Source organism: Antechinus flavipes, chromosome 2, assembly GCF_016432865.1.
Source record: "Antechinus flavipes isolate AdamAnt ecotype Samford, QLD, Australia chromosome 2, AdamAnt_v2, whole genome shotgun sequence".
In the NCBI taxonomy this organism is placed as follows: Eukaryota; Metazoa; Chordata; class Mammalia; order Dasyuromorphia; family Dasyuridae; genus Antechinus; species Antechinus flavipes.
In genome coordinates, this window is record NC_067399.1 from 364166849 (window position 1) to 364192858 (window position 26010).

Consider the following 26010-nt stretch of genomic DNA (forward strand, 5'->3'; position numbering starts at 1 on the left):
TTTGCCCAACTTTATGCCAATAAATTCGACAACTTAAATGAAATAGAAAAATACCTCCAAAAATATAGCTTGCCCAAACTAATAGAGGAAGAAGTAAATATCCTAAACAGTCCCATCTCAGAAAAAGAAATAGAACAAACTATCAATCAACTCCCTAAGAAAAAATCCCCAGGACCAGTTGGATTTACATGTGAATTCTACCAAACATTTAAAGAACAATTAACTCCAATGCTAAATAAACTATTTGAAAAAATAGGGATCGAAGGAGTCCTACCAAACTCCTTTTATGACACAGACATGGTACTGATACCTAAACCAGGTAGGCTGAAAACAGAGAAAGAAAATTATAGACCAATCTCCCTAATGAATATTGATGCTAAAATCTTAAATAAAATATTAGCAAAAAGATTACAGAAAATCATCACCAGGATAATACACTATGACCAAGTAGGATTTATACCAGGAATGCAGGGCTGGTTCAATATTAGGAAAACTATTAGCATAATTGACTATATCAATAACCAAACAAACAAAAACCATATGATCATCTCAATAGATGCAGAAAAAGCATTTGATAAAATCCAACATCCATTCCTAATAAAAACACTTGAGAGCATAGGAATAAAAGGACTTTTCCTTAAAATAGTCAGGAGCATATATTTAAAACCATCAGTAAGCATCATATGCAATGGGGAAAAACTGGAACCTTTCCCGGTAAGATATGGAGTGAAGCAAGGTTGCCCACTATCACCATTATTATTTAATATTGTATTAGAAACACTACCCTCAGCAATAAGAGTCGAGAAAGATATTAAAGGAATTAGAGTAGGCAATGAGGAAACCAAACTATCACTCTTTGCAGATGATATGATGGTGTACCTAGAGAACCCCAGAGATTCTACTAAAAAGCTATTGGAAATAATTCATAATTTTAGCAAAGTAGCTGGCTACAAAATAAATCCCCATAAATCCTCAGCATTTTTATACATCACCAACAAAACCCAACAGCAAGAGATACAAAGAGAAATTCCATTCAGAATAACTGTTGATACCATAAAATATTTGGGAATCTATCTACCAAAGGAAAGTCAGGAATTATATGAGCAAAATTATAAAAAAGTCTCCACACAAATAAAGTCAGACTTAAATAATTGGAAAAATATTAAGTGCTCTTGGATCGGCCGAGCGAACATAATAAAGATGACAATACTCCCTAAACTAATCTATTTATTTAGTGCTATACCAATCAGACTTCCAAGAAAATATTTTAATGATCTAGAAAAAATAACAACAAAATTCATATGGAACAATAAAAAGTCGAGAATCTCAAGGGAATTAATGAAAAAAAAAAATCAAATGAAGGTGGCCTAGCTGTACCTGATCTAAAATTATATTATAAAGCAGCAGTCACCAAAACCATTTGGTATTAGCTAAGAAATAGATTAGTGGATCAGTGGAAAAGGTTAGGTTCACAAGACAGAATAGTCAACTATAGCAATCTAGTGTTTGACAAACCCAAAGCCCCTAACTTCTGGGAAAAGAATTCATTATTTGATAAAAACTGCTGGGATAATTGGAAATTAGTATGGCAGAAATTAGGCATGGACCCACACTTAGCACCATATACCAAGATAAGATCAAAATGGGTCTATGACCTAGTCATAAAGAACGAGATTATAAATAAATTAGAGGAACATAGAATAGTTTATCTCTCAGACTTGTGGAGGAGAAAGAAATTTGTGACCAAAGATGAACTAGAGACCATTACCGATCACAAAATAGAAAATTTTGATTACATCAATTTAAAAAGCCTTTGTACAAACAAAACTAATGCAAACAAGATTAGAAGGGAAGCAACAAACTGGGAAAACATTTTCACAGTTAAAGGTTCTGATAAAGGCCTCATTTCCAAAATATATAGAGAACTGACTCAAATTTATAAGAAATCAAGCCATTCTCCAATTGATAAATGGTCAAAGGATATGAACAGACAATTTTCAGAGGATGAGATTGAAACTATTACCACTCATATGAAAGAGTGTTCCAAATCATTATTGATCAGAGAAATGCAAATTAAGACAACTCTGAGATACCACTACACACCTGTCAGATTGGCTAAGATGACAGGAAAAAATAATGATGAATGTTGGAGGGGATGCGGGAAAACTGGGACACTAATGCATTGTTGGTGGAGTTGTGAACGAATCCAACCATTCTGGAGAGCAATCTGGAATTATGCCCCAAAAAATTATCAAAATGTGCATATCCTTTGATCCAGCAGTGTTTCTATTGGGCTTATATCCCAAAGAAATACTAAAGAAGGGAAAGGGACCTGTATGTGCCAAAATGTTTGTAGCAGCCCTGTTTGTAGTGGCTAGAAACTGGAAAATGAATGGATGCCCATCAATTGGAGAATGGCTGGGTAAATTGTGGTATATGAATGTTATGGAATATTATTGTTCTGTAAGAAATGACCAGCAGGATGAATACAGAGAGGCTTGGAGAGACCTACATGAACTGATGCTAAGTGAAATGAGCAGAACCAGGAGATCATTATACACTTCGACAACGATACTGTATGAGGACATATTTTGATGGAAGTGGATTTCTTTGACAAAGAGACCTGAGTTTCAATTGATAAATGACGGACAAAAGCAGCTACACCCAAAGAAAGAACACTGGGAAACGAATGTGAACTATCTGCATTTTTGTTTTTCTTCCCGGATTATTTATACCTTCTGAATCCAATTCTCCCTACGCAACAAGAGAACTGTTCGGTTCTGCAAACATATATTGTATCTAGGATATACTGCAACATATCCAACATATAAAGGACTGCTTGCCATCTAGGGGAGGGGGTGGAGGGAGGGAGGGGAAAAAAAAATCGGAACAGAAATGAGTGTCAATATAATGTAATTATTAAATAAAAAAAATTAAAAAAAAAAAAGAATACAGGACAAACAACTATTAGATCTTGACAACACCTTTTTGAATAAAATAAAACAAAGATTTAAAAAAAAAAAAAGCCTCATTTCCAAAATATATAGAGAACTGACTCAAATTTATAAGAAATCAAGCCATTCTCCAATTGATAAATGGTCAAAGTATATGAACAGACAATTTTCAGAGGATGAAATTGAAACTATTACCACTCATATGAAAGAGTGTTCCAAATCATTATTGATCAGAGAAATGCAAATTAAGACAACTCTGAGATATCACTACACACCTGCCAGATTGGCTAAGATGACAGGAAAAAATAATGATGAATGTTGGAGGGGATGCGGGAAAACTGGGACACTGATGCATCATTGGTGGAGTTGTGAACAAATCCAACCATTCTGGAGAGCAATCTGGAATTATGCCCCAAAAGTTATCAAATTGTGCATACCCTTTGATCCAGCAGTGTTTCTATTGGGCTTATATCCCAAAGAAATACTAAAGAAGGGAAAGGGACCTGTATGTGCCAAAATGTTTGTGGCAGCCCTATTTGTAGTGGCTAGAAACTGGAAAATGAATGGATGCCCATCAATTGGAGAATGGCTGGGTAAATTGTGGTATATGAATGTTATGGAATATTATTGTTCTGTAAGAAATGACCAGCAGGATGAATACAGAGAGGACTGGCGAGACTTTCATGAACTGATGCTAAGTGAAATGAGCAGAACCAGGAGATCATTATACACTTCGACAACGATATTGTATGAGGACATATTTTGATGGAAGTGGATTTCTTTGACAAAGAGACCTGAGTTTCAATTGATAAATGACGTACAAAAGCAGCTACACCCAAAGAAAGAACACTGGGAAATGAATGTGAACTATCTGCATTTTTGTTTTTCTTCCCGGGTTATTTATACCTTCTGAATCCAATTCTCCCTATGCAACAAGAGAGCTGTTCGGTTCTGCAAACATATATTGTATCTAGGATATACTGTAACATATCCAACATATAAAGGACTGCTTGCCATCTAGGGGAGGGGGTGGAGGGAGGGAGGGGAAAAAAATTGGAACAGAAACGAGTGCAAAGGATAATGTTGTAAAAAAAAAATTACCCTGACATGGATTCTGTCAATATAAAGTAATTATTAAATAAAAATTAAAAAAAAAAACAATAAAAAAACCAATAATTGGGTACTCTGCTTCAGTCACACATACAGTCTTAATCTGGGAAGAATTACATGAACTGATGCTGAGTGAAGTAACTAAAACCAGAACATTGTATTATGGTTCTTTCTTTGGGTGTAGCTGCTTCTGTACATCATTGATCAATTGAAACTGAGTTAGATCTTCTCTTTGTCGAAGAAATCCACTTCCATCAGCATACATCCTCACACAGTATCATTGTTAAGGTATATAATGATCTCTTGGTTCTGCTCCTTTCACTTAGCATCAGTTCATGTAAGTCTCTCCAAGCCTCTCTGTATTCATCCTGTTGGTCATTCCTTACAGAACAATAATATTCCATAACATTCATATACCACAATTTACCCAGCCATTCTCCAATTGATGGGCATCCATTCATTTTCCAGTTTCTAGCCACTACAAGCAGGGCTGCCACAAACATTTTGGCACATATGGGTCCCTTTCCCTTTTTTAGTATCTCTTTGGGATAAAAGCCCAGTAGTAGGACTGCTGAATCAAAGGGTATGCACAGTTTGATAACTTTTTGGGCATATTCCAGATTGCTCTCCAGAATGGTTGGATTCATTCACAACTCCACCAATAATGCATCAGCATCCCAGTTTTCCCTCATCCTCTCCAACATTCATCATTATTTTTTCCTGTCATCTTAGCCAATCTGACAGGTGTGTAGTGGTATCTCAGAGTTGTTTTAATTTGCATTTCTCTGATCAATAGTGATTTGGAACACTCTTTCATATGAGTGGAAATAGTTTCAATTTCATCATCTGAAAATTGTCTGTTCATCTCCTTTAACCATTTATCAATTGGAGAATGGCTTGATTTCTTATAAATTAGAGTTAATTTTCTATATATTTTGGAAATGAGGCCTTTATCAGAATGCTTAATTGTGAAAATGTTTTCCCAGTTTATTGCTTCCCTTGTAATCTTATTTGTATTAGTTTTGTTTGTACAAAGGTTTTTTAATTTGATATAATCAAAATTTTCTATTTTGTGATCAATAATGATCTCTACCATGTTTCCCTGATAATAAGACACTGTCTTATTATTTTTTTGGACAGAAAAACACCAGAGGGCTTATTTTCAGGGGAGGGCTTATTTTAATGAACATTGACAGCAATTTTAATAAACAGGTAAATGTGAATAAAAAAAAGTACCTTTATTCAATAATGATCATGTCATCTTCTTCAACAACATCATCTTAAGTGTCCATACTCTGAATTCCATCCTGGATGTTTTGCGCCTTTATTTCCTTCAGAAGAAGTGGACCCAATCTGTCATGTCCAGCAATATAGCTCTCTTTAAATGAACATGTCTTGTCCAGGTAACCTGCTCGTAGTGCCTTGGCGACACAGCTGTCAGTAATTTTATCCCATGACTTCTTCACCCAAGTCACGACTTCTTGCAGACAGAGCTTCACAAAGTTTCCATGCTGATTTCTTTCCATTCTATTTTCAATGTAGTCATTGACTTCCACGCGCAAATGATCCTTGAATGGCTTGTTTATTGCAACATCAAGGGTCTGGAGATAGGCAGTCATTCCTGCAGGAATCATGACTTGATCTATTCTTCTCTCTGCAAGGAAGTTCTTCATTTCTTTAGCATGGTGAGTGCTGGCTGAATCCCATATTTTCAGACCTCTTTGGTTACCTCGCATAACAAGTGGCAGCATTAAATCAACCCACTTTCTTATAATGGCTTGTGTACACCAGGCTTTTTCAGTTTCAAGATCGTAAATGCCTGATGCACATTCAATCTTATCTTTCTTGCCCTTACTGATGATTAGAGGTGTGACTTTCTTTCTATCCAAAGGAATTGCCAAAACACAGGTGACCCGTGCACTTTCATAGCCAGTGGTGGGAATGTAGATTGACGTTGCACCCCTGTGATGAATTGTTGTTTGAGATACTTGTCCCAAAAACACTGCAGTTTCATCCATAGCAATCATATTGCAGGTTTGGTACTTAGAAATGTCTTAGAAAAGTCAATAAAGGACTTGAATGCAAATGCACATTTAATAACTTCAGCATCTTCCAGCTTAAACAGTGTTGTTGATCTTCTTAGGGACAGTTCATACCGTTGAAGGAAACCGTCCAACCAGTGTTGTGATGCTTTGAATCCTTCTGAGACCATTTCAAACTCTGCTGCCATTGAAAGGGCAAATGCTTGAATAACATCCCTGCGCACAACCAAGGCCTTTGCTCTCCTGTCAGCAATCCATTCACCAATGAGGATCTCCAAGTCAGGATATAAGGGTTGCCGACCTGATCCAGACCTGCGCTTTTCCCCTTTTCCCTTATCCACCTGTTGATTGAGGTTATTATAATCTGCTCTCCATTTTCTGACCATTCGAAGATCCAAAAGTTTTTCTTTACAGAAAACTGCAAGATTCTTGCCATGTGACTCCTCTACAATTGCTTTCTTGTACTCAACAGTATAGCTCTTCCTTTTTGTACTCATGTCTGGGGGTCAAAACAGACAGAATAATAAAATTATGACCATCAGTCCTTCTTTTCACTCCATCATGCCCCTCAATAATGTTTTAACCTCATCATGCTCCCTGAGTGCTCCTTCTATCCTCCATGATGCCCCCTGAGTTCTTCTTTTATCCTCCATCATGCCCCCTGAGTTCTTCTTTTATCCTCCATCATGCCCCCTCACTCCCACTTACATACTGGGTTTTTATGTTGTCCTACCTCAGCTCTCCTCCGTGGCACTGCTCTCAATGGCGCCAGCAAGCAAAACAGGATGAAGCGCTCACTGCTGCAGCTCTGATTGGATGCAGCTCGGAGCACTGCGTGCGTTTCACCGGGGAGGGGGTGGGGGTGGGAAATGGTGCATACAGAGGGTACCATAATGTAGCGTGTAGCGCAGGGGATCACCTTCACTACAGTAGCAATCTCAATAGGGCTTATTTTGGAGGGAGGGCTTATTTTAGAGGAATCTTACACAGTAAGGGGAGGGTTTATTTTCGGGATAGGTCTTATTATCGGGGAAACACGGTAGTTCATCTTTGGTCACAAATTGCTTTCTCCTCCACAAGTCTGAGAGGTAAACTATCCTATGTTCCTCTAATTTATTTATAATCTTGTTCTTTATGCCTAAATCATGGACCTATTTTGATCTTATTTTGGTGTACGGTGTTAAGTTTGGGGCCATGCTTAATTTCTGCCATACTAATTTCCAGTTTTCCCAGCAGTTTTTGTCAAAATTTTACCCCTAAAGTTAGGATCTTTGAGTCTGCCAAACACTAGATTGCTATAGTTGAGTATTTTGTCTTATGAACCCAACCTATTACATTGATCAACTAATCTATTTCTTAGCCAATACCAAATGGTTTTGGTGACTGCTACTTTATAATATAGTTTTAGATCAGGTACAACTAGGTCACATTCATTTGATTTTTTTTTTCATTAATGGAAATATATTTTAAATGATTTATATATGTATATCACATATCAGATTCATTGTTGTCTTGGGCAAGGTGAAGGGACAGAAGGAAAGAAAGTAATTTGAAACTCAAAATCTTTTTTTTTTTAATATTTTATTTTATTTTATAATAATTTTATATTGACAGAATCCATGCCAGGGTAATTTTTTTACAACATTATCCCTTGCACTCACTTCTGTTCCGATTTTTCCCCCTCCCTCCCTCCCCCCCCCTCCCCTAGATGGCAAGCAGTCCTATATATGTTAGATATGTTGCAGTATATCCTAGATACAATATATGTTTGCAGAACTGCGCAGTTCTCTTGTTGCACAGGGAGATTTGGATTCAGAAGGTAAAAACAACTCAGAAAGAAAAACAAAAATGCAAATAGTTCACATTCATTTCCCAGTGTTCTTTCTTTGGGTGTAGCTGCTTCTGTCCATCATTTATCAATTGAAACTGAGTCTTTGTCAAAGAAATCAACTTCCATCCTCATACATCCTCATACAATATCGTTGTCGAAGTGTAAAGTGATCTCCTGGTTCTGCTCATTTCACTTAGCATCAGTTCATGTAAGTCTTGCCAGTCTTCTCTGTATTCATCCTGCTGGTCATTTCTTACAGAACAATAATATTCCATAACATTCATATACCACAATTTACCCAGCCATTCTCCAATTGATGGGCATCCATTCAATTTCCAGTTTCTAGCCACTACAAACAGGGCTGCCACAAACATTTTGGCACATACAGGTCCTTTTCCCTTCTTTAGTATTTCTTTGGGATATAAGCCCAATAGAAACACTGCTGGATCAAAGGGTATGCACAATTTGATAACTTTTGGGGCATAATTCCAAATTGCTCTCCAGAATGGTTGGATTCGTTCACAGTTCCACCAACAATGCATCAGTGTCCCAGTTTTCCCATATCCCCTCCAACATTCATCATTATTTTTTCCTGTCATCTTAGCCAATCTGGCAGGTGTGTAGTGGTATCTCAGAGTTGTCTTAATTTGCATTTCTCTGATCAATAATGATTTGGAACACTCTTTCATATGAGTGGTAATAGTTTCAATTTCATCCTCTGAAAATTGTCTGTTCATATCCTTTGACCATTTATCAATTGGAGAATGGCTTGATTTCTTATAAATTTGAGTCAGTTCTCTATATATTTTGGAAATGAGGCCTTTATCAGAACCTTTAACTGTGAAGATGTTTTCCCAGTTTGTTGCTTCCCTTCTAATCTTGTTTGCATTAGTTTTGTTTGTACAAAGGCTTTTTAATTTGATATAATCAAAATTTTCTATTTTGTGATCGGTAATGGTCTCTAGTTCATCTTTGGTCACAAATTTCTTTCTCCTCCACAAGTCTGAGAGATAAACTATCCTATGTTCCTCTAATTTATTTATAATCTCATTCTTTATGCCTAGGTCATGGACCCATTTTGATCTTATCTTGGTATATGATGTTAAGTGTGGGTCCATGCCTAATTTCTGCCATACTAATTTCCAGTTATCCCAGCAGTTTTTAATCAAATAATGAATTCTTATCCCAAAAGTTAGGATCTTTGGGTTTGTCAAACACTAGATAGCTATAGTTGACTACTCTGTCTTGTGAACCTAACCTTTTCCACTGATCCACTAATCTATTTCTTAGCCAATACCAAATGGTTTTGGTGACTGCTGCTTTATAATATAATTTTAGATCAGGTATAGCTAGGCCACCTTCATTTGATTTTTTTTTCATTAATTCCCTTGAGATTCTCGACTTTTTATTGTTCCATATGAATTTTGTTGTTATTTTTTCTAGATCATTAAAATATTTTCTTGGAAGTCTGATTGGTATAGCACTAAATAAATAGATTAGTTTAGGGAGTATTGTCATCTTTATTATGTTCGCTCGGCCAATCCAAGAGCACTTAATATTTTTCCAATTATTTAAGTCTGACTTTATTTGTGTGGAGACTTTTTTTTGTAATTTTGCTCATATAATTCCTGTCTTTCCTTTGGTAGATAGATTCCCAAATATTTTATGCTATCAACAGTTATTCTGAGTGGAATTTCTCTTTGTATCTCTTGCTGTTGGATTTTGTTGGTGATGTATAAAAATGCTGAGGATTTATGGGGATTTATTGAAACTCAAAATCTTGCAAAAATTAATTTTAAAAACTATATTTTCATGTAATTGGAAAAAATAAAATACTATTAAGGGAACAAAAAAAAATAGTGTGCCAGAGAAAGAAAGGGAAGATGGGGAGAAATTAAAGAGGAGTCAAAGGAAGAGGAGAATTGGTGAAGGGAAGAACTATGGGAGGACTGCTTTGGAGATAAGAACTCATTATTTGACAAAAACTATAGGGAAAATTGGAAACTGGTATGGCAGAAACTAGGTATTTTGCCATACTTAACACCACATACCAAGGTAAAGTCAAAATAGGTTCATGATTTAGACATAAAGAATATTATAAGCAGCTTAGTAGAACATAGGATAGTTTACTGCTCTGATCTGTGGAGAAGGAAGGAATTTGTATCCAAAGAAGAGGTAGAACTCATAATGGAACACCAAATAGATAATTTTAATTATATTAAGTTAAAAAGTTTTTATACAAACAAAATGAATGCAGCCAAAATTAGAAGGGAAGCAATAAATTGGGAAAACATGTTTACATTTAAAGGTTCTGATAAAAGCCTCATTTCTAAAATATATAGAAATTGACTCAAATTTATAAGAATGCAAGCCATTCTCCAGTTGATAAATGGCTAAAGGATATGAACAGACAAATTTCAGATGAAGAAATTAAAACCATTTCTGATCATATGAAAAGATTCTCCACATCACTATTGATAAGAAAAATGCAAATTAAGACAACTCTGAGACACTACTACCTACTCTCACATTGGCTAAGATGACAGAAAAAGATGATGTTGAATGTTGGAGGAGATGTGGGAAAACTGGGACACTAATACATTTGTTGGTGGAACTGTGAACATATCCAGCCATTCTGGAGAGCAATTTGGAATTATGCCCAGAGAATTATCAAACTGTGCATACCCTTTGATTCAGCCATGTCTCTAAATGGCCTTGTATCCCAAAGAGACATTAAAGGAGGGAAATGGATCCACATGTGCAAAAATGTTTGTAGCAGCCCTTTTCATAGTGGCAAGAGACTGGAAACTGAACGGATGCCTATCAATTGGAGAATGGCTAAATAAGTTATAGTATATGAATGTTATGGAATTTCTATAAGAAACAATCAAGAGGATGATTTTGGAGAAGTCTACAGAGACTTATGTGAACTGATGTGAAGTGAAATAAGCAGAACCAGAAGATCATTGTATACAGCAACATCAATATTACACAATCAATTCTGATGAACACAACTCTTTTCAACAATGAGATAATTGATGCCAGTTCCAATGATCTTATGAAGAGAACTGTCTACTCCCAGAGAAAGGACTGTGGAACTGACTGTGGATTTTAACATAACATTCTCACTCTTTTTGGTGTTGTTCACTTGTATTTGTTTTCTTACTCATTTTCTTTTCTTTTTATCTGATTTTTCTTGTACAACAAGAGAATTGCATAAATATGTTTACACAAATGGCATTTCACATACATTTTAATATATATAACTTTATTGGATTCCTTGCCTCTAAAGGAGGAGAGTAGGGAGAAGGAGGGGAACATCTGAAACACAAGGCTATGCAAGAGTCAATATTAAAAATGTGTCTGTTTTGAAAATAAAAAGCTTTAAAAAAAAAAAAGAACTATGGGAAGGATGGGAATGGAGTGCAGGATGCGTTTGTTCCTTTTGCTGAGGTAGATTTCTCTCATGGTGCTTAAAGTACATAGATCATTAGTCTCACCTGGAAAAGATTTGGGAGTAGTGTTTGCATTGATAATCAGATGCCTCCTTTGTGAAAAAAAAAAATCAGTTAACTGATTCTCTAGTTGGTTTCTGCAGCCCTAGTGCAGGGCTTTGTGTACCTTAACAAGATTCTTGAGTTGGTATATTTGCTTTATTCTTTCCTAAAGACTACAAACTCTCAAAAGCATGGGGACTCAGTAGGGTCCTTTATTTGACCTGTTGCTGCTGCAGTTATCTTGGTATCTCAACCGCACAGTGTTCCCAGGAGTCCACATTTAGATCTGGTCCTGCCATCTCTAGACAAAGAAATCTGTTGATTCATAATTTCAAAGAGGTTGAAATCAGGAAGATCAAGAGTAGCTCAATTTGTGGTGTAGCAAACAAAGGAGACTTATAGGTAGAGCTGCTGGTTACATAGATATCTGGTTTTAAACATGTGACTTGAAATTGTTACCTCTGCTCCTTATGTCTAAATGTCCTTAGAATGCAAGAGCTCATACAAAAGTTCTGCAAAGATCAGGAATTGAGAAGCCCTGACAAGGAAAGTCCTGTCTAATAGTTACTATAATTGCTCAGAACTTTATCCCTGAGTCCACTGGGATCATCATTATGACCTTTCTGTCTCTTCTCTCTATCTCATCCTCCTCTATTTCCCTATCTCTCTCCCTCCCTCTCACTCTTCTTCCTCCTTCTTTTACTTCCTCCTTTTCTTTTAATCATTCATAAGCATTAAGCAGTTCCCATGTGCTAGGCATTGTGGTAAGCTATCAAGGAAAAGTCAGACTGGTCTAAAGGAGCTCTCAGGAGTTGGTGATTTGGAAACAATTATGTATAAATGAAGTATATACAAGATCAGTGGTAAATATCCCTTTGGCAACGAACTTGAATGACCAAAAATAGCAAAATCATAGGTGGGATTTTTATTTGGCCTTGAGTAATGCAGAAGTTAGGAGCAAGAAGAGAGTTTCCGCTATGTTGTCCAACAAGTAAAAATGCCCAGAGTTTAGAAAGAAATTTTTCTTTGAGGATTATCATTGAGCCCATTTTCATTGGATCTTAGAATTAGAAGAATAAAGTTTGTCTTTTTTCAATGTTAAGGAGACAGGATGCCAAATTGAAGATTTTATATTTATTCTGTAAGTGATAGTAAGTTTCTGGCATTGGTTATTGTTGTTGTTGTTTAATAGGAATGGAGTCATGGCCAAATCTGTATTTTGGGAACATTAGTCTGTCATCTTCTTTGAGGAGCAACAGCAGTATTGAAAGACTTGAGAGAGGGATACCAAGTACTAAACTATTTCAGTAGTTCAATGAGGTGACAAGGAAACATGTATGTAAAAAATGAAATTGTAGAGACAGTCATTCCTCTCCAATCCAATTGCTGGTTTTAAGAGGAAATAATTTTTTAGGTCACTTTTTAAATCTTGTTTTCTTTTTAATTTTCCCTTCATTACATGTCAAGAAAATGTTTAGCATTCATTTTTACAAGATTTTGATTTCCAAATTTCTTGCCTTCTCTTCTTTTCTTCCCTTCTTCCAAACATGGTAGGCAGTTTGACATTGTTTATACATGTGCTATCATGCAAAACTTATTTCCATATTAGTCACAGTTGTGAAAGAAGAAAAACAACAAAAGAAAAATATGAAAAAGATCTGTATTTAGAGTCTGTCAATTCTTGATCTGGATATAGATGGCATTTTCCCTTTATGAGTCCTTTATACTTGACTTGGATCTTTGTGTTGTTGAGAAGAGGTGAGTTATTCATAGTCGATCATTTCAATGTTGCTGACACCATGTTCATTGTTTTCCTAGTTCTGTTTCTTTTACTTGGCATCAGTTCATAGATGTCTTTCCAGGTTTTTTTGAAATTTGTCTATCATTTCTGATTGTATAATAGTATTGCAGTACATTCATTATAGCACAGCTTGTGAGTCTTCCGGTTAAGATGGTGGAGAGGAGGCTCACAGCTGCATAAGCTCCACGCTTTCTCTCACTATCCATTTCATTACAAGCCTCTGAATTAATGCTTGACTGAAAAAAAAACCCACAAATAGTTACCAAGAGAAGCCATCCTTGAGATCCGCCAAGAAAGGTCTGTCTTTACTGGAGGGCTGGGGTGGTTTTAGATCGGGCGCAGGCAGCGGGCAGCGGCAGTGAGAGCACGGGAGCAGACTGGAGAGGGGGTGGGGAGTGATCGCGGCCGTCTCTGCGGGGAGAGCTTCGCTACAGGTTTGGATACTTTGCTCCGGCAGCAAGTCAGCAGCCCAGCAGAGAAGCTAAAAACACCGGGGGTGAAGAATACAACCCCAAACAGCTGAAGTCTCTCGGGACCTGGCCACCCCCTCATTCTCCCCCCACAGTGACTCAGCACGCTGTGGGATCTCAGAGCGCAGGCGCACACAGTCCTGCTAGTGCCTCACTGCTGCCCCCTGCAGTCTGTAGAGGAAGCTCGATAACATACCCAACCCCTCCCCCAAAGAAAGACTCCAGTTTTTTCTGTTTTTCTTTGCTAGTTTGTCTTTGATTATTAGACAGAATGAGCAAGAAGCTGAAGAGGACTTTAACCCTTGACAGCTTCTACACAGATAGAGAGCAGACTCTAAATCCTGAGGAGACTAAAAACAGGCAGTCCCCAGGTGATTCCCCAAAGGAGGAGATCGTCTGCTCCTCAGCACAGATGAACCTCATAGAAGTGATTAAAAAGGCTCTCACAAGGGAGCTAGAAGAAAAATGGGGAAAGCAGAGTGAGGCTTGGGAAAAGGAGAGGGAGGCTTGGCAAAAGAGCCTGGAGAAAGTTAAAGAGAGAGTGCATAAAGAAGTAAAATCCTTGAAAAATAGGATTAGTGAACTGGAAACAGAAAACAGCTCTCTAAAAAACAAAATTGGCGAAATGGAAAAAAATTCCACAGAACAAAAGAACTCAATTGGACAATTAGAAAAAGATTTTAAAAAAGTGAGTGAAGAGAATACTTCACTGAAAATCAGAATTGAACAAGTGGAATTGAATGACTCGAGGAGACAAGAAGAATCAGTCAAGCAAATCCAAAAAAATCAAACAATGGAGAAAAATGTGAAATACCTTCTGGGGAAGACAACAGACCTGGAAAACAGATCCAGGAGAGACAATCTGAGAATCATTGGACTTCCAGAAAAACATGATGAAAAAAAGAGCCTGGACATTATTTTCCAGGAAATTATCAAAGAGAACTGCCCAGAAGTCATAGGAACAGAGGAAAAAAATAAACATTGAAAGGATTCATCGATCACCCACTGAAAGGGATCCTAAAATCAAAACACCAAGGAATATAGTGGCCAAATGCCAGAACCCTCAGATGAAGGAAAAAATATTGCAAGTGGCTAGAAAAACCCAATTCAAGTATCAAGGAGCCACAATAAGGATCACCCAGGATCTGGCAGCATCCACATTAAAAGATCGAAGGGCCTGGAATATGATATTCCGAAAGGCTAAGGAACTTGGTATGCAACCAAAAATAACTTACCCAGCGAGAATGAGCATCTTTTTCCAGGGAAGAAGATGGACATTCAACGAAGTAAGCGAATTTCATCTATTTCTGATGAAAAAGCCAGAACTTAACAAAAAGTTTGATCTACAAATATAGAACTCAAGAGAAATCTAAAAAGGTAAAGATTAATCTTGGGAACTATATTTCGGCTATATAGATGTATAAAGAATACATGTATACCCTGTTCTAGAAATTGATGTGGAAAGGACATTGTACCAGAAAAAGGGTAAAGTGGGGGTAGTACATCTCATGAAGAGGCATAGGAAACCTATTATATCTGAGAGAAAGAATGGAGGGGGATGAATATAGTGGGTATCTTACTGCCTTCAGAATTGGCTTTAAGTGAAAAATCTTAAGACATATTCAATCTATGGTGAAACTTCTCCCACCTCATTGAAAAGTGAGAAGGGAAAAGTGAAAAGGGAAGGAATAAGCTAAGTGGAAGGGAATACGGGAACTGGGAGGGAAAGGGGTAAGATAGGGGGAGGAACTCTAAGGCGGGGGGAGGGATACTAAAAAGGGAGGGCTGTGAGAAGCAAGTGGTGCTCACAAGCTTAATACTGGGAAGGGAGGGAAAGGGGAAAGAAGGGAGAAAAGCATGAACCGGGGTTAACAAGATGGCAAGTAATACAGAATTGGTCATTCTAACCATAAACGTGAACGGGGTAAACTCCCCTATAAAGAGGAAGCGGTTAGCAGAATGGATTAAAAGCCAGAATCCTACAATATGTTGTTTATAGGAAACACACCTGAAGCAGGGAGATACATGCAGGTTAAAGGTAAAAGGTTGGAGCAAAATCTACTATGCTTCAGGTGAAGTCAAAAAAGCAGGGGTAGCCATCCTGATCTCAGATCAAGCTAAAGCAAAAATTGATCTAATTAAAAGAGATAAGGAAGGACACTATATCTTGCTAAAGGGTAGCATGGATAATGAAGCACTATCTATAGTAAACATATATGCACCAAGTGGGGTAGCATCTAAATTCTTAAAAGAGAAACTAAGAGAGCTGCAAGAAGAAATAGACAGTAAAACTATAATAGTGGGAGATCTTAACCTTGCACTCTCAGAATTAGATAAATCAAACCACAAAATAAATGAGAAAGAAGTCAAAGAAATAAATAGAATACTAGAAAAGTTAGATATGATAGATCTCTGGAGAAAATGTAATGGAGACAGAAAGGAATACACTTTCTTTTCAGCAGTTCATGGAACCTATACAAAAATTGACCATATATTAGGACATAAAAACCTCAAACTCAAATGCAGTAAGGCAGAAATAGTAAATGCATCCTTTTCAGACCACGATGCAATGAAAATTACATTCAACAAAAAACCAGGGGGAAGTAGACCAAAAAATAATTGGAAATTAAATAATCTCATACTAAAGAATGATTGGGCGAAACAGCAAATCATAGACATAATTAATAACTTCACCCAAGAAAACGATAATAATGAGACATCATACCAAAATGTATGGGATGCAGCCAAAGCGGTAATAAGGGGAAATTTCATATCTCTAGAGGCCTATTTTTATAAAATAGAAAAAGAGAAGGTCAATGAATTGGGTTTGCAATTAAAAATGCTAGAAAAGGAACAAATTAAAAACCCCCAGTCAAACACTAAACTTGAAATTTTAAAAATAAAAGGTGAGATCAATAAAATTAAAAGTAAAAAAACTATTGAATTGATTAATAAAACTAAGAGTTGGTTCTATGAAAAAACCAACAAAATAGACAAACCCTTAGTAAATCTGATTCAAAAAAGGAAAGAGGAAAATCAAATTGTTAGTCTTAAAAATGAAAAGGGAGAACTCACCACTAACGAAGAGGAAATTAGAGCAATAATTAGGAGTTACTTTGCCCAACTTTATGCCAATAAATTCGACAACTTAAATGAAATAGAAAAATACCTCCAAAAATACAGCTTGCCCAAACTAACAGAGGAAGAAGTAAATATCCTAAACAGTCCCATCTCAGAAAAAGAAATAGAACAAACTATCAATCAACTCCCTAAGAAAAAATCCCCAGGACCAGATGGATTTACATGTGAATTCTACCAAACATTTAAAGAACAATTAACTCCAATGTTATATAAACTATTTGAAAAAATAGGGATTGAAGGAGTCCTACCAAACTCCTTTTATGACACAGATATGGTACTGATACCTAAACCAGGTAGGCTGAAAACAGAGAAAGAAAATTATAGACCAATCTCCCTAATGAATATTGATGCTAAAATCTTAAATAAAATATTAGCAAAAAGATTACAGAAAATTGTCACCAGGATAATACACTATGACCAAGTAGGATTTATACCAGGAATGCAGGGCTGGTTCAATATTAGGAAAACTATTAGCATAATTGACTATATCAATAACCAAACAAACAAAAACCACATGATCATCTCAATAGATGCAGAAAAAGCATTTGATAAAATCCAACATCCATTCCTAATAAAAACACTTGAGAGCATAGGAATAAATGGACTTTTCCTTAAAATAGTCAGGAGCATATATTTAAAACCATCAGTAAGCATCATATGCAATGGGGAAAAACTGGAACCTTTCCCAGTAAGATCTGGAGTGAAGCAAGGTTGCCCACTATCACCATTATTATTTAATATCGTATTAGAAACACTAGCCTCGGCAATAAGAGTCGAGAAAGATATAAAAGGAATTAGAGTAGGCAATGAGGAAACCAAACTATCACTCTTTGCAGATGATATGATGGTATACCTAGAGAACCCCAGAGATTCTACCAAAAAGCTATTGGAAATAATTCATAATTTTAGCAAAGTAGCTGGCTACAAAATAAATCCCCATAAATCCTCAGCATTTTTATACATCACCAACAAAACCCAACAGCAAGAGATACAAAGAGAAATTCCATTCAGAATAACTGTTGATATCATAAAATATTTGGGAATCTATCTACCAAAGGAAAGTCAGGAATTATATGAGCAAAATTATAAAAAAGTCTCCACACAAATAAAGTCAGACTTAAATAATTGGAAAAATATTAAGTGCTCTTGGATTGGCCGAGCGAACATAATAAAGATGACAATACTCCCTAAACTAATCTATTTATTTAGTGCTATACCAATCAGACTTCCAAGAAAATATTTTATTGATCTAGAAAAAATAACAACAAAATTCATATGGAACAATAAAAAGTCGAGAATCTCAAGGGAACTAATGAAAAAAAAATCAAATGAAGGTGGCCTAGCTGTACCTGATCTAAAATTATATTATAAAGCAGCAGTCACCAAAACCATTTGGTATTGGCTAAGAAATAGATTAGTGGATCAGTGGAAAAGGCTAGGCTCACAAGACAGAATAGTCAATTATAGCAATCTAGTGTTTGACAAACCCAAAGCCCCTAACTTCTGGGAAAAGAATTCATTATTTGATAAAAACTGCTGGGATAATTGGAAATTAGTATGGCAGAAATTAGGCATGGACCCACACTTAACACCATATACCAAGATAAGATCAAAATGGGTCTATGACCTAGGCATAAAGAACGAGATTATAAATAAATTAGAGGAACATAGAATAGTTTATCTCTCAGACTTGTGGAGGAGAAAGAAATTTGTGACCAAAGATGAACTAGAGACCATTACTGATCACAGAATAGAAAATTTCGATTACATCAAATTAAAAAGCCTTTGTACAAATAAAACTAATGCAAACAAGATTAGAAGGGAAGCAACAAACTGGGAAAACATTTTCACAGTTAAAGGTTCTGATAAAGGCCTCATTTCCAAAATATATAGAGAACTGACTCAAATTTATAAGAAATCAAGCCATTCTCCAATTGATAAATGGTCAAAGGATATGAACAGACAATTTTCAGAGGATGAGATTGAAACTATTACCACTCATATGAAAGAGTGTTCCAAATCATTATTGATCAGAGAAATGCAAATTAAGACAACTCTGAGATACCACTACACACCTGTCAGATTGGCTAAGATGACAGGAAAAAATAATGATGAATGTTGGAGGGGATGCGGGAAAACCTGGACACTAATGCATTGTTGGTGGAGTTGTGAACGAATCCAAACATTCTGGAGAGCAATCTGGAATTATGCCCAAAAAATTATCAAAATGTACATATCCTTTGATCCAGCAGTGTTTCTATTGGGCTTATATCCCAAAGAAATACTAAAGAAGGGAAAGGGACCTGTATGTGCCAAAATGTTTGTAGCAGCCCTGTTTGTAGTGGCTAGAAACTGGAAAATGAATGGATGCCCATCAATTGGAGAATGGCTGGGTAAATTGTGGTATATGAATGTTATGGAATATTATTGTTCTGTAAGAAATGACCAGCAGGATGAATACAGAGAGGCTTGGAGAGACCTACATGAACTGATGCTAAGTGAAATGAGCAGAACCAGGAGATCATTATACACTTCGACAACGATATTGTATGAGGACATATTTTGATGGAAGTGGATTTCTTTGACAAAGAGACCTGAGTTTCAATTGATAAATGACGGACAAAAGCAGCTACACCCAAAGAAAGAACACTGGGAAACGAATGTGAACTATCTGCATTTTTGTTTTTCTTCCCGGATTATTTATACCTTCTGAATCCAATTCTCCCTACGCAACAAGAGAAATGTTCGGTTCTGCAAACATATATTGTATCTAGGATATACTGCAACATATCCAACATATAAAGGACTGCTTGCCATCTAGGGGAGGGGGTGGAGGGAGGGAGGGGAAAAAAAAATCGGAACAGAAATGAGTGTCAATATAATGTAATTATTAAATAAAAAATTAAAAAAAAAAAAACAATTAACTCCAATGTTATATAAACTATTTGAAAAAATAGGGATTGAAGGAGTCCTACCAAACTCCTTTTATGACACAGACATGGTACTGATACCTAAACCAGGTAGGCTGAAAACAGAGAAAGAAAATTATAGACCAATCTCCCTAATGAATATTGATGCTAAAATCTTAAATAAAATATTAGCAAAAAGATTACAGAAAATCGTGACCAGGATAATACACTATGACCAAGTAGGATTTATACCAGGAATGCAGGGCTGGTTCAATATTAGGAAAACTATTAGCATAATTGACTATATCAATAACCAACCAAACAAAAACCATATGATCATCTCAATAGATCCAGAAAAGGCATTTGATAAAATCCAACATCCATTCCTAATAAAAACACTTGAGAGCATAGGAATAAATGGACTTTTCCTTAAAATAGTCAGGAGCATATATTTAAAACCATCAGTAAGCATCATATGCAATGGGGAAAAACTGGAACCTTTCCCAGTAAGATATGGAGTGAAGCAAGGCTGCCCCCTATCACCATTATTATTTAATATTGTATTAGAAACACTAGCCTCGGCAATAAGAGTCGAGAAAGATATTAAAGGAATTAGAGTAGGCAATGAGGAAACCAAACTATCACTCTTTGCAGATGATATGATGGTATACCTAGAGAACCCCAGAGATTCTACTAAAAAGCTATTGGAAATAATTCATAATTTTAGCAAAGTAGCTGGCTACAAAATAAATCCCCATAAATCCTTAGCATTTTTATACATCACCAACAAAACCCAACAGCAAGAGATACAAAGAGAAATTCCATTCAGAATAACTGTTGATACCATAAAATATTTGGAAATCTATCTACCAAAGGAAAGTCAGGAATTATATGAGCAAAATTATAAAAAAGTCTCCACACAAATAAAGTCAGACTTAAATAATTGGAAAAATATTAAGTGCTCTTGGATCGGCCGAGCGAACATAATAAAGATGACAATACTCCCTAAACTAATCTATTTATTTAGTGCTATACCAATCAGACTTCCAAGAAAATATTTTATTGATCTAGAAAAAATAACAACAAAATTCATATGGAAAAATAAAAAGTCGAGAATCTCAAGGGAATTAATGAAAAAAAAAATCAAATGAAGGTGGCTTAGCTGTATCTGATATAAAATTATATTATAAAGCAGCAGTCACCAAAACCATTCGGTATTGGCTAAGAAATAGATTAGTGGATCAGTGGAAAAGGCTAGGTTCACAAGACAGAATAGTCAATTATAGCAATCTAGTGTTTGACAAACCCAAAGCCCCTAACTTCTGGGAAAAGAATTCATTATTTGATAAAAACTGCTGGGATAATTGGAAATTAGTATGGCAGAAATTAGGCATGGACCCACACTTAACACCATATACCAAGATAAGATCAAAATGGGTCTATGACCTAGGCATAAAGAACGAGATTATAAATAAATTAGAGGAACATAGAATAGTTTATCTCTCAGACTTGTGGAGGAGAAAGAAATTTGTGACCAAAGATGAACTAGAGACCATTACTGATCACAAAATAGAAAATTTCGATTACATCAAATTAAAAAGCCTTTGTACAAATAAAACTAATGCAAACAAGATTAGAAGGGAAGCAACAAACTGGGAAAACATTTTCACAGTTAAAGGTTCTGATAAAGGCCTCATTTCCAAAATATATAGAGAACTGACTCAAATTTATAAGAAATCAAGCCATTCTCCAACTGATAAATGGTCAAAGGATATGAACAGACAATTTTCAGAGGATGAAATTGAAACTATTACCACTCATATGAAAGAGTGTTCTAAATCATTATTGATCAGAGAAATGCAAATTAAGACAACTCTGAGATACCACTACACACCTGTCAGATTGGCTAAGATGACAGGAAAAATAATGATGAATGTTGGAGGGGATGCGGGAAAACTGGGACACTAATGCATTGTTGGTGGAGTTGTGAACGAATCCAACCATTCTGGAGAGCAATCTGGAATTATGCCCCAAAAATTATCAAATTGTGCATACCCTTTGATCCAGCAGTGTTTCTATTGGGCTTATATCCCAAAGAAATACTAAAGAAGGGAAAGGGACCTATATGTGCCAAAATGTTTGTAGCAGCCCTGTTTGTAGTGGCTAGAAACTGGAAAATGAATGGATGCCCATCAATTGGAGAATGGCTGGGTAAATTGTGGTATATGAATGTTATGGAATATTATTGTTCTGCAAGAAATGACCAGCAGGATGAATACAGAGAGGACTGGTGAGACTTACATGACTGATGCTAAGTGAAATGAGCAGAACCAGGAGATCATTATACACTTCGACAACGATATTGTATGAGGACATATTTTGATGGAAGTGGATTTCTTTGACAAAGAGACCTGAGTTTCAATTGATAAATGACGGACAAAAGCAGCTACACCCAAAGAAAGAATACTGGGAAACGAATGTGAACTATCTGCATTTTTGTTTTTCTTCCCGGGTTATTTATACCTTCTGAATCCAATTCTCCCTATGCAACAAGAGAGCTGTTCGGTTCTGCAAACATATATTGTATCTAGGATATACTGCAACATATCCAACATATAAAGGACTGCTTGCCATCTAGGGTTGGGGGTGGAGGGAGGGAGGGAAAAAAAAATCGGAACAGAAACGAGTGTCAATATAAAGTAAGTATTAAATAAAAATTAAAAAAAAATACCACAGCTTGTTTAGTCATTTCCTAAATATTAGGCATCCCTTCAATTTCCAATATTTTGCTACCTTGGAAAGGACTGCTATCAATATATTTGCATATATAGCTCATTTTCTCTTTTTTATGATCTCTTTGGGGTACAGATCTTTTGGGATAGATGCTTTGGGGCATAAGTGCAAATTGCTCTCCAGAATGGTTGGATCAGTTCACATTTCCACCAATAATGCATTAGTTACCAATTTTTCTGATATCCTCTTCAAAAGGTATCACTTTCCCTTTCTTTATCATAATAGCCAATCTGATAGGTTTGAAGAGGAACTTCTTAGTTGTTTTATTTTGTTTTTCTTTAATCAAAAGTATTTTAGACCACTTCTTCATATACCTAGCAATAGCTTTGATTTCTTCATCTAAAAATTACCTGCTCATATCATTTTGACTATTCATCAATTGGGAAATTGCTGTATTCTTATAAATTTGACTCAGTTCTTTATATATTTGAGAAATGAAACCTTTATTAGATCTATTTGCAGTTAAAATTATTTATCAGTTTTTTGCTTTCCTTCTAATCATGGCTTCATTGATTTTGTTTGTATAAAAGTCTTTTAATTTAACATAATCAAAGTTATTTATTTTACATTTAAAAAAATTTTACATGATCAAATGTTCTAAAATTTTTTTTGGTCATTAATTCTTTCCCTCCCCATAGATATAAGGGGTAGAATACTCTTTGTTCTTCAGGTTTGTTATGATGTAATTCATGGACACATTTTGATCTTATCTTCATACAAAGTGTGAGATATTGGTCCATCTATAGTTTGTGTCCTATTATATTCCAATTTTCCTAGCAATTTTTGCCAAATGATGAGATTTCATCCTAAAAGCTGAGATATTTGGGTTTATCAAACATTAGATTGCCTCAGATGGTTTTGGTTGATGGGAACAGATAATGACAAATGGTGGAGGGGATGTGAGAAAACTAGGAGTTGTGAAATGAGCTAACCATTCTAGAGAGCAATTTGAAAGTATGCTCAAAAAGCTATAAAACTGTGCATATCTTTTGACCCAGCAGTTCTACTATGGATCTATGTCCCAAGAAAACCATAAAGGAGGGGAAAAGACCCACATGTGCAAAATGTTTGTAGCAGCTCTTTTTGTTGTAGCAAAGACTGGAAAATGGGTAGATGCCCTTCAATTGAGGAATGGCTGAATAAGTTGTGGTATGTGAAGGTAATAAAATATTATTGTTCTTTGAAAAATAATGAACAAGCTAATTTTAGAAAGGCCTGAACAGTTTTACATGAATTCATGCTGAGTGAAACAAATAGCACCAGGATTGCATTATACACTGTAACTGCAAGAATGTGCAATGATCAAGTATCAAAGACTTGGTTCTTGTCAGTAGTTCAGTGACCAAAAGCAATCCCTATAAAGTTTGGATAGACAATGCCCCTGCATTCAGAAAAAGAACTAAGAAGACTGAATGTAAATCAATACATGCTAGGTTAACTTATTTTTGTATTCTCCCATGGTTTTTACTTTTGTTCTGATTTTTCTTTCCCCATATGAATGATACAGAAATGTGTATTAAAATTTAAAAAAAGGAAAAAGAAAATCAACTTTACATGTAATTGAGGGGAAAATAAAATAGTGTCTACCAAAATAAATAAAAAAATAAAAAGAATAAGAATTTGATTGTTATGGTCATTGATAGTGTTTTGTGTACTAAATCTATTTCACTAATTTACCACTTCATTTTTTAGCCAATACCAAAAAAGTTTTTCTTCTTCTTCTTCTTCTTCTTCTTCTTCTTCTTCTTCTTCTTCTTCTTTCTTCTTCTTCTTCTTCTTCTCTTCTTCTTCTTCTTCTTCTTCTTCTTCTTCTTCTTCTTCTTCTTCTTCTTCTTCTTCTTCTTTACTAATACAGTTTGAGATGTGATATTGCTAGGCTATCTTCCTTTGTATCTTTTTTTCTTTCATTTCTTTGATGTTCTTGACATTTTATTCTTCCAGATGAATTTTGTCATTTTTTCTGGCACTATTAGATAGATAAATTTTTGGTAGTTTGATCAGTATTGCTCTGAAGCAAATTAGTGTAGGCAAAATTTTCATTTTTATTATATTGGTTCATTATATGATAAGCTTACTTATGAGGAGCTGATATTTTTCAGATTGTTTAGATCTGATTTCACGTAAAAAATGTTTTGAAATGTGTTCATAAAGTTCCTAGCTTTGTTTTGGAAGGCGACTTTTCCCTTTTTTTCCTCTTCTTTTCTTACTAATTTTTGTATTTTCCATGAGATGATTGTTTGAAGGAGAAAAATTGTGAATCCCTGCATTTTGAGATAAATGATTCTTTGTTTTGACATCCTTTTGACTATTTTGAAAGCCATAAAACATGAAAGTCTTTATACTAGCTTGAGTGAATAGTATTTAAACCTTTCTACATTTTTCTTTGTTTTCATTTTAGTGTATTTTGGCCATGATGGTCTACATGCATCATGTGAAAATAAGCATTGTGGCCGAGGTAGTCGTTGTATTGTAAATGAAGAGACTCAGATGCCAGAATGTCAATGTTTGGAAGCTTGCAAGTCCACTTACATGCCAATATGTGGATCTGATGGCAAATTTTATGAAAACCATTGTGAGCTACACCGGGCCTCATGTCTGCAGAAAAAGAAAATCTACATTGTCCATAGCAAGGACTGTTTCTTCAAAGGTAAGATGTGTTTTTTTTTTTTTTTTCAGTTCCTCTTTTTATTTGGGCAGAGGTACAGTATTTTGCCTGATTATCCAAATGTTATTTATTTAAAAACTAATTTTTCCTAAAACCTATGACCAAGCAAGTCTCTAACCCAGGATCATTTCCATGCAATGATGGAATGTTTCTATTTTGTATTGGACTGCTAATATTATTTGTTGTTGCAGGTATACTTGATTCCTTTAATTTCTTTTATTTTTTTATTCCTAAAGCCAACATTTCTAGTATAATGCTGAACAATAGTGGTGATAATGGGCATCCTTGTTTCACCCCTATCTTATTAGGAATGCATCCAGCTTCTTTCCTTTACAAATAATGGTTGTTGTTGGTTTTTGATAGATACTGCTTATTATGTTATGGAAAGCTCCCTTTATCCCTATGCTCTCAAGTGTTTTAAATAGGAATGGGTGCTGTATTTTGTCAAAAGCTTTTTTTGACATTTATTAAGATTATTATATGATTTCTGTGGGTTTTGATACTGATATCAATGATTATGGTAACAGTTTTCTTGATGTTGAACCAGGCCTGCATTTCTGGTATAAATCCCACTTGATTGTGGATAAGTTGCTGAGAAGTTGCTATAATATCTTTGCTAATATTATATTTAAATATTTTGCATCAATATTCATTAGGGAGATTAATCTGTAATTTCTTTCTCAGTTTTGACTCTTCCTGGTTTAAGTATCAGTACTATATTTGTGTCATAGAAGGAATTAGGCAGGCCTCCTTTTGTTACCTATTTTTCCAAATAGTTTACATAGTATTGGAATTAA

General features: G+C 35.5%; 1 protein-coding gene across 1 annotated transcript in view; it reads left to right on the plus strand.

Moving 5' to 3' along the window:
• The first annotated feature begins 11367 nt into the window (after nt 1-11367).
• The window catches only part of FSTL4 (follistatin like 4), a 529546-nt gene continuing 514903 nt past the window's right edge, over nt 11368-26010 (plus strand). The window contains exons 1-2 of the mRNA XM_051973685.1: nt 11368-11371; nt 24947-25195. Of these exons, the coding sequence (XP_051829645.1) occupies nt 11368-11371; nt 24947-25195 (253 nt within the window). The remainder of the gene's footprint in view (nt 11372-24946; nt 25196-26010) is intronic.